At 38.1% G+C, this 18,511-nt stretch overlaps 1 protein-coding gene across 3 annotated transcripts in view; it reads right to left on the reverse strand.

Moving 5' to 3' along the window:
* LOC100119823 (autophagy-related protein 16-1) overlaps positions 1 to 18,511 on the reverse strand; it is a 295,623-nt gene that overhangs the window by 276,248 nt on the left and 864 nt on the right. For 2 of the 3 annotated variants that reach the window (XM_016987746.2, XM_001603486.6), the window contains 7 exons: positions 18,170 to 18,428; positions 17,906 to 18,068; positions 17,749 to 17,837; positions 16,992 to 17,045; positions 16,349 to 16,487; positions 14,807 to 14,912; positions 14,281 to 14,423 (listed from right to left, as the gene is read on the reverse strand). In XM_016987746.2, the coding sequence (XP_016843235.1) occupies positions 14,281 to 14,423; positions 14,807 to 14,912; positions 16,349 to 16,487; positions 16,992 to 17,045; positions 17,749 to 17,837; positions 17,906 to 18,068; positions 18,170 to 18,428 (953 nt within the window). The remainder of the gene's footprint in view (positions 1 to 14,280; positions 14,424 to 14,806; positions 14,913 to 16,348; positions 16,488 to 16,991; positions 17,046 to 17,748; positions 17,838 to 17,905; positions 18,069 to 18,169; positions 18,429 to 18,511) is intronic. The other variant, XM_032600452.1, reaches the window with a different exon arrangement.

An 18,511-nucleotide genomic window follows, 5' to 3' on the forward strand; every position in this document is an offset into this window, starting at 1 on the left:
AAATTTTAATTGAAAGTGTATATATACAGGGTGGGCCATTTTAATCAAACCAGTCTAATAACCCCTAAATTAAGCCATGAACAGAAAAATTGTTCAGATGAAAGTTGTCCAGAATCAAGGGGGACATCTTTTTGTGCAATTAGTTTTGACCTTGAACTTAAATTTCAAGGTCATTTGAAGGTCAATTTTTTTTTAAAATAGGAACCCCTATTTTTGATAGCAGATTCGGAAAGAACAGGAAATTTTACGTCCGAAACGGTATTTCAAAATTTTTTTCATGACCTTCACAAGGTCATTTCAAGGTCAAATGTTAAGAAATACTGTAATTGCTATTTAATCGCATTTTCTGATAGAATAATCGTAGTTAATGTACTTTTAAGATGATATTCAAACCCATTGTGACAATGACCATGAAAATATTTACCTTGAAAACAAAATAATTCCCTAATTTCAGCGCTACCCAGGAACAACGACGTGGACGTATTAGGATTATGTTCCCTTTGGGATGCTTTTTTAACGTGAGTCCCCTTGCCTCTTACTGGGGTGCTTGTTTACTGTGAGTCCCCTTGCCTCTCACTAGGATGCTTGTTTAACATTCGTTAACAAATTTTTAGTGGTCAAAAGTAAATTTCGAAGTAAACATGATAATTTTAAATATCTGAGTTCTTAATGGGAGTGGGAAATGGAACGTTAAAAATCAATGTTGTCAATTCATTCACGGTCGAAGCAGAGTCAAGTAAAAGTTTAACGTTTCAAAAGCGTAAAAAATGGTTAAATAATAAAGGTAGGATGTTAAAAAATACATTATTTAAGATAAAATATTAAACATCATTTTGCTTTTGTAATATTAAAAAAAATGTTTAATAATTGTATTTGCCAAAGTGCATCATTTCCAGTTTAGATGTTTTTTTTTTAAGTTGAATTTCTTTAATCTAATATGAATTGTAACGATTGTTCTCACGCTGTCTTCAATTTAAATCACAATGTCTTAACGTAAGAAAATAAGAAGTTACAAAGGCTATAGCCGGGTTACTATGGTGAAATGGCCCCCTTGGAAAATGTATATATGTTATATACCATTCGATGGGGGATAAAAAAAAACTCCCATAGCCAAATTTTTAGCTCTCTGCCTAGTGCGCATGCGCAGTAACGTCGATAAACGTGTTTTTTTGATTTTATTTTTTTCTGAAGTCCCTATAGGATAAAAATTTTTTTAAAAATTCACATTGGTGTATTTTCATGTCATGAATAACTGCAATTTTTTTGGGATTACATAACCTCAAATATCGGATCTAAAAAAATTATTAAAGTTTTCAATCGATATTTTGACCCCCTTGTTTTTGAGGTGCAACTTTTTAAGTAGACTTTTTTTGTGTACTTTTTCCCGTTCTTTACGATGGCACTAACGTTTTTTCCTTAAAAATGGTGGCACAACTCGATTTGAGCCAAAAACTGATTTTTTTGCCATTTTTTCACGTTTTTAGCTGGTTATGTTACAATTTAGTTATTAAAGTGACTCCTTTTGAGTAGTTTTGCATATCTTCACATGAAAACATAATCAAATGAAATATTTTGTTCGCTCCAAGCCGTATTTTTTATATTATCTTACGTTTTCAATGATGGTCTTATCAGAATTGTGATATCACCTTATTATAAAACTGATGGCTAATGTTATGTTCTTTTTAAACGTTCTGTGATTGGTCGAAAGTATTGTCTCTGTCGCACTTTTTTGTTTATTGTTTATTTTTATTTATAATAAAAGGTTATGCTTGGCCGCGCGGTTGACGCGGCGGCTGCAATGCAGACGATCTGCGTAGTGAATGGTCAATCATAAAATTAAGAATTATCAGGAGCATAAACAAATAAAGTATTTTGATTTCTTAATTAATTAAACGATGCGCAAACCAATGGCCAACATTGTTTTTTTCAAAACTAATTTTTTTTTTTCTTACAATTGTCTATATAAGGGAGAAAGTACAATACGTCCCGTCCCGTCCCGTACCGACCCCGGGACATACCGTCTGAAATAAGTCACTTTTATATTATTGGCTAATTCTGTTCGATAACCCAATCGACGGTACAGAATTAGCCAATCCCGTAAAAACAGCTTATTTCAGACGGTATGTCCCGAGGTCGGTACGGGACGACGGACTCAATTGTACTTTCTCCATAATATACTAATACAAGTGAATGGTGAAAACGCTGTTAGTATAAGTTTATAACTTTTAAAGTAAATTAAAATCTAGCAAATAAAAATTGTTTCGATTTTTCTTTTTACTATTTCGGCTTTTGACTGATAATTGATAGCAATACTAGAAAAAATAATAAAGTAGTTAAGTATTTATTTTCAAATACATTGGAGTTAGTTGGAACCGAAGGCTGACGCGGCTACTTTAAATCTTTCTGCTGTTTACTTCAAAACTAACAATCTTGTATATTTAAAGTGAGTACTATATATTTTACATATCTTTTAAAAAAATGAAGATTTAACAAAGTTTTTCAAAAGTTTTGACATCACAGATTATATGCTTTGATATTAGGGTTATATGTATTTCTAATAAATATTACACAATAAATTAATATTTTGTTAAATAACTTCTTTAAAATCAAAACCTATTATTAATATCTAAAATGTTATTTTTATGCCGACACTTTGAGTTTTGAAAAAAGTACTGTAACCAACCTACTGATAAATAAAAAATCTCCCATGTATTTATAATAAATACACTTGTATTTTACCGGTATATGCAGAGTAAGACTTATTAATGGGTAGAAAAATAAAATTTTTATTATAAATTCTGTAGTATTAAGAGTAATTGTATCAAAAATAATGACAGATAATATAGTAATATAATAATATGATATAATAATATAATAATATGATATAATAATATAATAATATAATATAATAATATAATAATGTAATAATAATAACAGATAATTATTAGACCTTTTTATACGCTAAATAAGAAAAACATGTTGTGTACGTTATTAAATTCTTGCATAAAATCAAAAGTTTAAACCAACATTAAATTATAAACTGTTTTAGTACTCGCATAAAGATTCGATCTTATCCTAAAACAAAAATAGCAATCAGATTTTAAATCAATAAGCTAACAAAAAAGTAATTAATAAAAATGAATTTTCAATCCTATAGATATAGATATACGTACAATGCATGTAAGGGGAACGAGTCTTTATCTATTTAACTTAACCAATTTAGGCTAATCACATAAAGTAAAATGAGAAATTAGTTAAACATAAAGTTGTTGAAACTATTAACTAAATAAAATTAAGAAGGAAAAACATTTGAATAAAATATGACAATAAACTTTTGCTAGAAACGGATTTGACGATTGATGAGTTGCATGTTTTGATGTAATGCGGTATATTAATTATACAAGTATGATTAAATTGATAAAATATAGAAAGTCTTGAACAATAATTAATTTGTTTATGTATAAAATACTGTCAAATTAATAAAAAATGCACATAAATATCTGCATATGACTATATATGATGTGATTTTTACTATAGTTAATTATTATGAGATGAGAAAAAATATTTGGTTTTACATAAAAACAATACATGAGAAATAATAAAAATGAAAAATAGAACTAATAGGATGCGAACTTATTAATTGTCAATTAACTTTTAAGTTAAAAAAATGTAAAATGAATAAAGTAATCACAAGCTAACCTATGCTTTAAACACATACGTATATGAAACATCATTAAAAACAACATTATTTATTTATTTTAAAATACACTATTATTCATGTCTAGATACAAGAACATATTTTTACAAAAAAACAAATTGAATATAATAATTTCATAGGTTTGTTGATTTTATAAAATCACTAGGTGCAAGCACTTCAATACAGTTTTTATGACAAAAAAAAATTATTTGCTTAAAAAACTTATAAATGAAATACAACTTATTTCACTTTTACTAGGCAATATTATTTTTTTACTTTTCATGTAAAGCTACTGAGAAAACTGGATTATACAAGAACTTAGATTATAATATTTTTGTAATATTTATTATTCATTCTAGTTTTTAATTTAAAAAAAGGCAAACAATTTTTTTAGATTTTTAAAAACTAACTAACAGCATTTTTAAATGTATTGTAAAATATTTATATTTTATTATTTCAGAAGTGATCTTCTTGTCTAATGGTTAAATAAATATGGCATCTAATAGTAATGAAGAGTCAGATAACATCAGGAAACGCGATGATCGAAGATGTGCCATGTGTAATATTTATATTAGAAAATCAATTGGTCGAGAAAAGGAAATCGAATCTGAAGTTGAAATCGAATATGCTAAACAATTATCAAATAAAGATATTTACATCCATGATGTAATTTGTGATTCATGTAGAAAGCGATTAGCCAAATACATATCAAGCTCTAAACCTAAAAAGGTTAATGTTCCAGCAACTGCTTCGTCTCAAGATTCAAATGTTTCTGAATCATTTTCTCAGCTAACTGTCACTTCATCATCTCAGGAAAGTACACAATCATCTGTATACACAATAAAGGAACAAAAAGTACGAGCAACCACGGAATTACTTATTCAAAGGACGATTGCGACACATTAATATTGCTTTGTTTGTGGGTACCAAAAACAGACTAATAATATATTAGTTCCTTTAGAGGCCCGAATTCAAGTTTATAGTAAAATGAATGTTTTTATTCCACATGGCAATAGATGCTGTTGCACACATTTAATTAAAAAAAGATTTTATGAAGATGAACTAAATAAAATTAATATTTTTTCCACTACAAGTACGGTATATATTGATGAATTACTACAATTTTTGAGTCAATTATCAATGAAAGCAGACGAAACTTTATTAGATACAGTAGCTGAATTTTCCATGCCTGAAAAAAAATTGAAAGTTTTTACGGGATTAACGTGGGAAAATATTAATTATCTTAAAGATCAACTCACTTCTCTGAAGAATTCCTGTGTAAGGACAGCGACACAAGCCATTGTCGTATTTTTATTCAAAATGCGCTCTGGGAATTCTAACTCGCTCATCTCTACAATATTTGACATTGAAAGCGAACAACAAGTATCTCGTTTTTGTCAATCAGTATTATTATCTTTCGAAAAAGATTTACTACCAAAACACTTTGGATTAGAAAATGTAGACAGAAATGAATTGATTGAAAATCTAACTTCTAATATGGCAAAGAAATTACATCCTGGTAAACAACTTATTTTGATTGCTGATGGTACTTATATAAGACATGAAAAAAGCTCTAATAACGAGTACCAAAGAAAATCTTATTCAGGCCAAAAAAAAGTTCCTCTGACTAAACCATTTACTATATGTACTACTAATGGTTATGTTGTTGACCAGTTAGGTCCATATCTTGCAAATAAAAATGATGCTACAATACTGATTGAAATATTGGAAGAGAAGCAGAATATTTTACAGAAACTTCTTCGCCAAGGGGACATTTTTATACTGGATAGAGGTTTCAGGGACATTAAACAAAAATTAGAAAATATGGGTTATATTGTTTTGATGCTTGCACTCAAAGGTTCAAAATCTCAACTTTCTACGCAAGAATCAAATGAAACAAGATTCACGACAAAACTGCGATGGGTTGTTGAAGCAGTGCACGGAGTTCAAAAGAAAAAATATAGGTTATTAGATCACAAACTTGATAATAAAATGGTGAAAAATACTGGATCTTATTGTAAAATTTCTTGCTACTTAAATAACTTGTTTGGCAAACGCCTAGATTCTGATGAAGACATGCAAGATGAAATATTTAGTGCTATGCAATCTAGAAAAAATGTTGAAAATACATTAGCAGTTTTAGTAGCAGACAAAAGATAGAGTCGTCGGAAACTACCATTTAAAATAATAACTTCGGATGATTTACCAGACTTTCCTGAATTAACAATAAAAGATTTGAAAATTCTGTTTACAGGAACATATCAGCTTAAACAGACAATATCTTACTTAGCGGAAATGCTTGACGCAGATAATAATTTGAAGATTGGATATTCAAAAGAGACTAACAATATTCTCAAACTTGAAGTTCAATCCAGGCATATGAACAGAAAACAATACAAATGTTTCGTTGAGTATAAACCAAATGGTATTGGTTATTCTAGCATCTTAAGACACTGTTGTGATTGTGCTAACGGTAACCGTACTATAGGATGTTGTGCGCATATTGCTGCCATAATCTATTATCTTTCACATGGAAGATATTTATCAAAAATCATACGACCAGCTGAAATTCTGTCTAAAATGTTTCTTAATGATCAAATTGAAGTGTGTATTGATTAAGATAGTGACAATGATGAGTGAATCATTTTTTCTATTGTGAACATTCGTTATTTTTAAAAAGCTACTTGTATACGTTCCATAATTTATTTTAAATAGCCTATGAAGATAATAAATTATACTTTGTACGAATTGAACATACTTAACTTCAATTCCTTTTTACCTGATAATTATTACTGTCAATAGATTTTGAATAATCAATTAAGTAGAGGCAGATAAGCCAAATATGGCCTTTTTAAGACCACAAGACGCCAAAAGTACCCTCAAACGATCGATTTCAAGGCTATGTTTAGCTAAAAACAGGCTTTTTTGCGTGAAAACCCTTGCATTATGACATTTTTAGGTTAGTTTTGGGTTACATGGTACCAAAAATGGCCTTTTTCGGCGTTAAATCACTCAAATGAGGGCATTTTTAGGTTAAAGAGAAAAGCAGACACTGACAGCGGCGATATTCTTTTTATATATAGAGAGAAACCCTTTATTACCTCAAATTCTGATAAGACCATCATTGAAAACGTAAGATAATATAAAAAATACGGCTTGGAGCGAACAAAATATTTCATTTGATTATGTTTTCATGGGAAGATATGCAAAACTACTCAAAAGGAGTCACTTTAGTAACTAAATTGTAACATAACCAGCTAAAAACGTGAAAAAATGGCAAAAAAATCAGTTTTTGGCTCAAATCGAGTTGTGCCACCATTTTTAAGGAAAAAACGTTAGTGCCATCGTAAAGAACGGGAAAAAGTACACAAAAAAAGTCTACTTAAAAAGTTGCACCTCAAAAACAAGGGGGTCAAAATATCGATTGAAAACTTTAATAATTTTTTTAGATCCGATATTTGAGGTTATGTAATCCCAAAAAAATTGCAGTTATTCATGACATGAAAATACACCAATGTGAATTTTTAAAAAAATTTTTATCCTATAGGGACTTCAGAAAAAAATAAAATCAAAAAAACACGTTTATCGACGTTACTGCGCATGCGCACTAGGCAGAGAGCTAAAAATTTGGCTATGGGAGTTTTTTTTTATCCCCCATCGAATGGTATATAACATGTATACATTTTCCAAGGGGGCCATTTCACCATAGTAACCCGGCTATAGCCTTTGATTTAAAAATTTATACAGTTTGAAAATTTCTCCATTTTTTGTTGTCACGTTCTTATTTTAGTTTAGTTTCAATTTCAATAAAGAGTGAATGTAAATAAAATAGTTTTTCTTATTATAAACAAAATTTTCAACATGGGCGATTATCAATCCAATGAAATTGTTGATATGATAATGATCTTAGGCGAAACCTAAAACAATGCCAGAGCCGCGGTGCGACTCTACGCTGAACGCTTTCCTCTAAGAAGGCGTCCTACTCACGACACATTACTCAGATTACTTCGAAGAGCTCGTGATGGACATCTTCATCGTCAACGCAGACACCACGAATACAACGAAAATGATCCTAATGTTATAGCCGCCTTAGCAGCTGTTCATCTCAATCCACAAATTAGTAGTCGACAAATTGAAAGAGAAATCGGTATACCACGAAGAACAGCATTGAGAATTCTCAATAATCTCCACTATCACGATTACCACATAAGATTAGTTCATGAGCTGAGGCCACGCCATTTTCTAATGAGTATTAACTTTTGCCAATGGGCTTTAGGAGTTTTACAAAATAATCCAGATTTTTTCAGATTTGTTATGTTTTCTGACGAGGCTATATTTCGCAGTGATGGTCAATTAAATCGGCACAATAGTCACTACTGGTCACCTGTGAATCCCCACTGGTACAGGGCTATTGACCATCAAAACCGATGGAGTTTAATGGTGTGGTGTGGGATCATTAATGATTACCTGATTGGGCCATATTTTTCGGTCAAAATGTTAACCAGAATAGCTATTTGGCATTGCTCAGAGATCGACTGCCAGAGCTTTTAGAGGATGTTGACTTTAGGACGTTTCGGACGTAAAATTCCCTGTTCTTTCCGAATCTGCTATAAAAAATAAGGGTTCCTATTTAAAAAAAAATTTGACCTTCAAATGACCTTGAAATTTGAGTTCAAGGTCAAAACTAATTGCACAACAAGATGTCCCCCTTGATCCTGGACAACTTTCATCTGAACAATTTTTCTGTTCATGGCTTAATTTAGGAGTTATTAGACTGGTTTGATTAAAATGGCCCACCCTGTGTATATATATATATATATATATATATAAAGTTTTATATTTACTCAAAAAAAATGTTCAGTTTTTTTATTTAAAAGGTTTTTAAAAGCGACTAAAATATTAATAAATTATAAAAATAATAATTATTATTTTACTTACATATTTTCAGCCATTTTATTATAAAACGATACAACTCTTGAATGCATGTGACCTTTGCTGTACGAGAGAACAGCCCAGAATGCGTCCCCATGATCATCGTTCTATAGTCACCATGCGAATTTTGTTTATAAGTTAGATAATAGATTCTCAAAACATTCGCCAGAGGAAACGATAAGTTGCGCGGTACAGCCATACGTTTAAAATTGACTCTCGCTGCTATGGAGACATATCGGTAGGGCAGCAAGCCGTCGGTATCAACAGCAGAAGGTAACATCGGGCCGTTGACGTCACCGCCAGCACCGAGACGCTGCATCGATCGGGGATCTCGCGATCGACAACGCCAGCGTTGATGACGTTATCGACCGCTCTCTCACCGCTCTCTTACCGCTTGCGCCAGAACTCACACGCCATGTACCATTTCGCCCCCAGGTGGGCCAGAACTGACATGCTATAAACCATTACACCCCCTCCCCCTCCCCAGGTGGGCCAGAACTGACATAGTTTATCTACTCCCCGCCCCTCCTACCCGCGGTCTGAAGGGGCGCAAGGCCATATATGCGCAGGGGGATAAGATTGAAAAGTCGTGAAGTTGCGTAAGTCGCGCGCGACAAGTAAATTTACCGAAGCGGCCAAGTTGTTCTGGATACGAAGCGAGGGTATTACTTTCAGTGCGCGCGCAGCCGTAGGTGTAAAACGGTTCGAGCCACTGTTGTAAAGTGCCTCATATAGAAAGCCCGCTACGGTAGCTCGCGAAGCTGTGTTCTCTTTGAAAGTGCGAGAAAGAAGTGGAGGCTAAAACCAACGCTCATCAAAGTTTTTCACGATCGGCGCAATAAAATAGCGATCGTGAGAGAGCCGGTTTGCCGTTTAAAGCTAAGAGTCCATTCTTGTCGCCGCGCTCCACTTGTTCGAGCGGCCAGAAAAAATAAAGTTAGCTAGAGGTGGAGAGAAACACTCGCAGAGAGAACCGGAGAATTTGTGTATAGTCGGCTTGTCAGTTTTACGTCAGTTTTACGAGCCGCGTCGAACGCGAATAAACGAAAAAAATCAAAGAGAAGCTGAATATTGGCTGCCACGCGCGAATGGGAAGTACGGGAGAAAACCGATTGAAGCTTTTGCCTTCTGTGAAAAAAAAGTTCGACGATATGATTTCAGGCACAATTCTATTCATTACTGTACGGGCGGTTATTCGCTCGAAAATGCTTTTTTCGCAGAGAGCAGTACTTCTCTGATAAATTATTGTCCCTTCTGCAACAAATAAACGTGTTAATTATGCACGCATTAATCAGAGGCCGGTACGAGAGTAATTCGTTTGAACGACAGACCGCGTGTGCCAGCAGTGGAAAAAGAGCGAGGGAATACGCGAGTTTTTCTCGCCGCTGGCAGCCATAACACCGCCGTTGCCCTAAAATTATCTAAGTGGATTACGGCCCTCAGCGCGTCCGATTAATGAGTTCCAGAGCGGCGTGTGCGATGCGTTCCTCATCCGTACACGCTCTTTCCAACAATTGTCACGCTGGATGCTCGTGAACCGGTTGTTTCACCATTAGCCGCACTTACGTGCGCGATGCGAGTTTTCGTTTGACGATGGAAGAAATTTACGCTGAATGCGCTTTCAAATACCCTTTGTTGCCGAAGAACATAAGAACGCGCGAGCAATAAGAAATTCACGGGCATTCAGAGAGAGTTTCCGAGAGGGCTTTGTATAAAACCATATATATTCACCGCGCGATTTCGGGGGGATTACAAAAACTTTTTTACGAGCGCTTCAATAAGCGGCCGAAAAACTTTTAACTTTTACATGAGGAAATTCGTTTGAATTTGTCAGTTGTGGGGTTCGAAAATGACGATTGTTCGAAACGGGGGTACAGTTTTTTTATTTATCGTTTCATTTTGCCTTCGGAACAATGTCTGTACTTTTCAATAAATTCGAACGAAATTCCTTCCTTCAATCAACGCAGCCATTGCCGATAGCTCGAAAAGTATCCCTGCTGAGAAAGAGAATATCAAAGCGTTCGTGCACAGCGACACGGTGGCCGCGAAGCGCTGCATGAAAAGCTCCTTCGCTATCGTTGCTCGCGCGTGCGCAATTTCACTAAATTAACATTCGAGCTTTGCCGCGCGAGTTTCCCTCCCGAGGCTAATCCCGGCCTGCCATCTAATCCGGCGACCCTTACACGCGCGCCACGAATGCAGATTCGGCTCGCGGGGGTCAAGTGTATAAAGTCGCAACTCATTAGTAGCGGATTAAGACGCGTCGGGTGCATAAAGAGTAGTCTCCGGCTCAGCAACAGTAGCCGCGGGAACTTGCCGTATAGCACGTCCCCGCGCTGTATCAGCCGCAAGAACAACAACAGCAGCGCGACAAAGGAAAAAGATAGTCGTCGTCGTAGTGGGGCGTACGTCGCTTCTCGCGAGGAAAACACGAGCCAAGCGAGAGAGGAAAAAAAGAGCAATGCGAGAAGGAATCGAGTCCATTATCGTTCCACGGCCAGGTACCCGCCATTACCATCGATATTCGTTTAACGCCTGGTTTGCTTCTGCCTCCCGGCCTGTCCCGTGAGGCCGTCGCGCGACAAACAAGGGACTCGAAAGATCGGGAGAAATATGAAATTTAGGGTCCTCTCGCTCGCCGAGTGCTGCGGCTCCGCTTCGAGTATACTATCCACGGCACACAGAGACAAGAGAGAAAGGGCGAGTTTTATGGCCGGCGAGCTTACGCGGATAACGTGATCTTTAACCGAAGTGATGGCTCGTGCCGAGGGTGCCAAATGCCGAGAAGGAGAGCGTCTCCTCCGCGCGCGCATTTAAATGTACATAATGCGTGGGATACACACGTTATACGAGGACGGATAAGGGAGCCGACACCCTCGACCAACTTAATCGCACGTGCTGCCGTTATATTGATATGCTATACAATTTTTTTTTATTACAAATACAGCCTGAAGAACTCGTACATGTGTGCGGGGAACGGCCTCAGAGTTTCTCAACATTATTGGAAAGAGAGGAGAAGAAGAGGAATAAGGAGAAGACGTATAAAAGTTGAATAATGTAGAGAAGAGATGGGAGGTATGAGCATTAGCGATCATACAATGAGGAAAAGCCGACTTGGCGAGGATTGCTGCCCTCCATTATTTAAGATTTCGAGTGAGAGAGAGTTGGCAATCGACACGGACGGGATACACCGCACACACATACACGTACACATCGAGGCTTTTCCCGCGCGTCGATGTGCGGGTGTGCGGGGAAGGAAATCCCGCCGCGACTAGCAGAGCCAATTATTCAGAATCTCTTCTCGCGAAATTCTAATTGCGTCGGCAGTTCTCGTGCGCGCCTGGCTCCCCCCCCCCCCCCCTACTATATAGTACGACGGCAGATCTATGCGAATCTGCTGTTGGCTGCAGAAACGCAAGCCTGCGCAAGATAAATATCGCTGAGCGAAGGAATAGCTCTTCTCCTCCGCGTGCACTTTCAATTCAGCAGCGGGAATTACCACCTATACGCTCTCTCTCTCTCTCTCTCTCTTGTCTCGGCTTCATGCGCCATTGGTCAGCAATCTCCGAAATGAAACTTCCTCCCCGCTACGCCGCTTTTTACGAGACTGAGCGCGCGCGCGAGAGAGAGAAACAAGCGGCTCGAATAATTGCATTAGGCGCCGAGAGCAAAGTGCACGTGTGCACTCGCGCGCGCGGGCAGTGTCAATCGAAAGCTGCGTCTGTAAAATTCAAACGACGCCTTTCAGCTTATCGAGACACGCGCATTGTACGAGAGACAGTCTCTCGGATTTTCTTTCTCGAATCCCGGCTAATGAATCAGAGAATGTGGGCCCTGCGGCAGGAAGACTAGGGTTAGAGGAGGAAGAAAGCCGAGCACAAAGGGAGAAGGGGAACAAAAGCGCTGCGCGGCGTATCTCATCAAGAAGAGAGGCTGGGACAGTAACTAAAGTGGCTCTCTCTCTCTCTCTCTCTCTCTCGCTCTTTCCCTCTTTCTCTCTCTCCATCCATCCTTCCTTCCTGCCTTCCGTTTCCACGAGACTTTCTCTACACACTATAATGCCGCCTCGCGCGCGCCGTTTTGTTCGGGCATTAGCTTTGAAGCGTCGAATAATTATCAGATCTCGTGGCGCGCGTATTTGCCATATACTGCGCCGGCTCATATAAAGTGACAAGGCTGCTGCCGACGTCGAGCTAGACTGGAGAAAGGCGTCACAAAGGAAAATCTAGAAGCTCAACTTGTTCGCTCTGCTCATTGAAACAGCGAGTTTCGTTAATACGCACGCGACTTCTCTCCATTTCTCCCAACAGCAGCAGCAGCAGCAGCGTCGTCGCGCGCGCGTTGCTCTTATTTCCCAAAGACAAACTTTGTGTCTCGCGCGCGAAGCAGCTGCCAGCGAATAAAATCTAGCTCTCTAATTATGCGCCACGCACATAATTCTTGCCGACAGCTCTCGGATAATATTATCAAAGGAGCTTGACGCCAGCTTCGGAGAAAAAGAGAAGGCAGCGCGGATTTTCCTGCGCGGATCGCTTACAATGCGCGTACGGGATTACTCGTCGGCAAAACATTTGAATAACAACGGAGGCTGAGCGGCGAAACTTTTAATGACGTTACTCCTTTACGGAACGTCTTTCGAATCAAAAGCTCCAGTGCGCGAAAGTGCGCGAAAGTGCGCTTGATACCCGGAGTAAACTCGCTCGTCGCGATAAGATAGCAATGTTGGCATTGCTCGAACTCCGCGAACTTTTCCAAGTCTGTACGTAGGTATAGTGTCAAAGTGCATTGTCAGCGCGCCACTTCCATGGCTACGTAGCGCCGCGGCGGCAGCGTTTTATTCCGCTTTATTGCGCGCGCTCTACGCACTTTATTCATGCGCGAAGCGCCGCACAGCAGCCCGCGTAATGAAGCGAAAAAATAACAAGTTCCGCGAAAGCCGGAATGCGCCGAACGTATCTTTCTCGCTGCTACTGCTACTGCTGTTGCAGGAAGCGTCGTCATTAGCTTTACGATCGCGCCCCGCGCGAGTTTATGCAAAAAGCTCGGAGGAGCCCCGCGCGCGATGAATTTCAAATTCTATTGCAGATACATTCCGTCTTGAGTCGTTGGCAGAGCTTGCGCCGTTTAATGGCTGTTTGCGACCCATTTGCCGCCCCCGCGAGAGCGAGCCAATCGCGGCTGAGCGAATATCATTTCAGCCCGCGCGGCGCGAGCTGGAGAGAGAAAAATACGGCGCGCGCATTCGCTCTTTCCACAATGTGTATGCAGCTCGCTCCGCACATCGCATACATCAAGTGCATTACGCGGACAAACAATCGCTGCGACCGGAGGCAAAGAATGTGATCCATTTGCGGGCATGTATAATGCGAGAGCAGCTGCCGCCGCCGCCGAGGGAGAGAGACAATAAGCGACGCATTCGAATTTTCAAATTCACGCTCGCCTGCAAGTTTGCCTCGTCGACACGTAAGGCAAACATTTGCCGAGCTCTGGGCTACCTGCAATAACTTGGAAATGGAAGCGACTCGCGCTCCGCCGAGTTATATATGTATCAGCCTTTTATACGATCATCGTTTGACTGATACAACAGCCGAACGGCGTACATACATGTTTGTCGGGGACAAGCTGGGGTGAAAGCAGAAAAAATCACTCACCCTTAATCGAAGATCCCCGACGGTCCAGACGCGGCTGGCGAAATCGTTGGAAGCTCCGAGAATGTGCTGGCCCGACGAGTCAAAGTCCACCGACATAACTCCGGCGTTGCTGCCCACCAGTATTCCCTTGCACTCGTATCCTCCTGCAAACAACGTCGTTTTTAGAGTACATTTCGCAGGGATCGAAACTTTTTATTTCATACTCTTTGCTTTTTCTCGATTTTTCACATCGGCGAACGAGCGGCGTTATTATAACGAGCTCGCGCCACCAAGATAAAAGAGAGAAAACCAGTTGAAAAACGTATAAATCCCACACTCGCGCACGCATCGAGTAATCCCAACGAGCTCGCATCGCGGCGGCGGATTATGAGCGAAAATAACGAGTTGAATTAAATGAGTTCTCCCTTTTATTTCGCGATGGATAGAACAAGCGCTGTACACTCGGAGCACCTCATTCAGTTCTCACTTGAATTTCCAGTTTCCGCATTACGTAGATAAACAAGTACAATAAGATCATGTGCATTACCTTTGGTTATGTCCCACAACTTGACTCTTCTGTCCGCGCCGCCTGTGGCGAGTATTCTGTCGGTCGGCGACCATCGGACGGCGTTCACCTCACCCTCGTGCGCGTTCTGCAACGTGGGGTTGCCGTTACATTACATTCAACTAATTCATCGTTATAAACATTTAGATACAAATTGCGCTGTGCGTATACACGGGTGTGAGAAAGCGAGTTCAAGTTTCACCAGAGGCAATCCGTAAACGGCGGAACTAATAAAATTTCGCAGAGCTGTTTGCTAGCACACTCAAACACGCACACGCACATAGTACACGGCTGTAAGCCCCTATCTCAAAATGCATTACTTTGACTACTCATGCAGATTAAAATCTTTACGCGATACGCGATTCGACGCTTTTCATAAAATCCCTCCAACGTCGATAAACTCATCACGTTGATGGATTAACTTCCCAGTAACGCCGAGTGTGCGCGCCCAGTCCGCGCGTTACGTCGTTGGAGCGTCAAGTTTAAAGTGCAATATGCGTTCTACCGTGCCTATACATGTGTGCGTACGTAAGCATGCGCGAGTCAATGCTGCGTACTTGTTGCGCGGCATTCATGAAATTCTCGCAGGATGGATCGGCTGCCAAACCGACGCACTCCCATGTACACGCAGAACGTGACAAATTAAATATTATCTCGTTTATCCTGAGTGCACTTTTTCGAAGCTTGCTACGCTGCTCGCTCAATGAATACATGACTCACGGAATGTTTCGCTCAGTTTTAGTCAGCAAAGGAAAAGGGAGCACAAAGCGATTAGATAATTTCTTAAGGTGCCAGCAACTCGGGATTTGTTGATTCGTGAAAGACACGTATTCTACTCTAATTCTACAATCTGGCATGTGTTTCAACTATTCAAAACAAATTTTACTTTGATATGTCTCTGTTTAATATGCATGTATTAAATAAATATGGTTTTACAAGTACATATTTATCACACAATTCGTTAAAGGAACTTTTCTTCTTAAATATTAACAAACTAGTTAATAACCCTGCTCTTTACAGTTTAAAGTAAACATAACTTTCGTTTTCTTCCTATGACTAAATTCCAACTAAATTCTTCCACGAAATATATAATCTTCTTAACAAATCACCATAGAGCGCAAACTATCTAACTCTATTTCACGCAGTTTTATAAATAGTTACAATAAATACATTCTCTTTCAGAATAACAATTGCAAATACAAAACATCCCAACAACCGGAGAATAAAACCGTATCTTCATTTCAGTTATCAAATACTTATCGCGATCGCTCAAGTATGCGATCATATAAATTTGATGTATGCGCTTAATCATCGAAGAATCAATTATTGTTAACTCAAATCAAGTCAGAACGAACACAGGCTTTCGTTAGTGAATGGATGAGAATTATGACTATTAATGTTTTGTCGCAAAACGGTGCTTAAACTCAAGATGAACAGCACTCGCACTTTCGATGACTGACTTGATGTGAAAATTGCTTAGAACATTGTGTAAGTAACGAGTCTTTTATGAGAGCATCAACGTACAAATTTGATGGAGACTTTAGTCGGCACCGACGTGGGAAGACCAAGTAGCCCTTCCTTTAAACTGACACGATCTGGACTGGCTGGCCTAGTATCTTTGGCCGCATCTTCTAATTCTTTTTGCATTTTGGCTTGTCTTTTCCTGAAAATTTAAAAGCGAATGGAAATCATTACACAAATCAAATAACTATTGGTGCGCAATAAAAGAAAGAGCTTCCTGCCAAGAAAGCAAAGACTCGTTCGTAGGAAACACACTTTTACATGCAAATATTACACTTCGATACAATTCTTAAAAGTAATAGTTACAAGTTTTAGCATTCGTTATTAAATTTTTCTTTGCAAAAAACGTCATGCACAAAATCTTAACCCAGCAGAAAAATCCAAAAAATTCTATTAAAACGTTATTCTATTCTATAAATTCTATTTATCCGTTATTTCACCTGCTTACAGTAATAAATCGTCTGTATATTTACAAGTTGAAGTACATATAAAGATCTACCATTTGTTGAGGAGAAGCACAGATTTTTGTTATATATTTTATAAGTTTACAAGTGTAGCTTAATGTTTGCTACCAGCCCAAAAGCGATTTAATGTTAGCTATAAGAATCTTTTTATAGCAATTTTCTGTTGCTTATTTTTAACTTACCCAAACTTTGAAATGGTATGCATCAAAAAGGCTGTCGGGCTGGTAAAACTCTCACTGAAACGAAAATGTCAAGCAAAGTGAAGTGGCTAAGTGATAAGCACTACGGAAACTGAATGTGGTGTATGAAGTTTCAGTGATCTGCACGAGTGACAACAGACATGATTACATTTTTGACACTATCAAATTAATTGGCAGAGGAAACAACGGGCTACACATAAGTTTTAATATTAAAAGAAGTAATGTCAGAGTTTATCTATGTCAATACAAACATTACACCAAGCAGCAAATCAAACATTGATAAGAGTTAGTAAATGTATACAAACCATTTTTAGAGAGGAAACATTAGAGAAGAGCAAACCTTACTGGTTAAATTAAATTTTTTTAATTTACCAAGTTTTACATCAGCAAAGATTAAAACAATAACGAGTCATGCAAGTTAGTGGTGAAGCAAACATACAATAATTTACGCTATTTACACGAGTGTTTACCTGAAATCCCTCACTACATTAGAAAAACTGTCCATGCTCTACTAGAAGACTGTGGAGAATAAGCAAGTCTGCTCAATCTCTTCTAAATTTAGCCTGACTTCCCTATGTCTTTTCTAATTTTAATTCAATTATAATTCTACCATCCAAAATTGACATAGTTTGTATTAATTGTACAATTAGTGGAAAGCAAACATTATGCTAGTAATTTTTGACCATGTCGAACATTTAAAATGAACTTTGAAATGTATAGAACAATTCTTATTACTCACTTTAAAAAGTTATCATTTTCTTCGTTCATTTTCTCTGCATCTTTAGCTTTGTACTTGATTAAACGGTCTACCAATTGTCGATTCTCTTCCTGAAATATTCAATGACAAATGAATTGTTTGAAATAAATGCATGAACATGAGGAATAACATAATTTACTTGTGCTTTTCTCAATTTATCCTCGAGTGAGGCAAAAGCTAATTGTAAGGCCTGATGTTCGTCTTTTAACATTTGATTGATATTCTCCAACTCTCTCTCCTTTGTGACATATCGAGAGATTTCAGAGCGCAAGCCGATATTAACCTCCAAATTTTCAGCCAGGCTGCAAGTACATTTAGAGTTAGAGATTTATCATGCACTAGATTTATCACACTCAGCAATTTATCATGAAAAAAAGAAGCAAATATTGATTAATTTGAGTACCTTGCTTCTTTAGCTTGAAGCTCTTTTATTACTTCTTGCAATTTGTTGTTCAGGTCTACAATTTGTTGGGTATGTTCTCCCCTTCGCCTATGCAGCATAGTAAGCTCATCAGCCTGTGCCAATAATTTGGCTTCGAGGGCAGCATTGGCACCCGAACCTGGAGTGCCACTCGATACCTCGCATCGCAGCCTCTCATTGGCTATCGAGAGCTGTAAATTTTCTCCCCTCAATGTATTGGCGTTGTCGAACAGGCGATTATCTGAAAGTAATAAAGAAAGTTAACGGTCAAAACTTTCTCTTTTGATCAGAGCATTGGCAGACTACAAATTAGGTTCTTGCAAC

The sequence above is a fragment of the Nasonia vitripennis genome, chromosome 5 (genome assembly GCF_009193385.2).
Source record: "Nasonia vitripennis strain AsymCx chromosome 5, Nvit_psr_1.1, whole genome shotgun sequence".
NCBI lineage: Eukaryota > Metazoa > Arthropoda > Insecta > Hymenoptera > Pteromalidae > Nasonia > Nasonia vitripennis.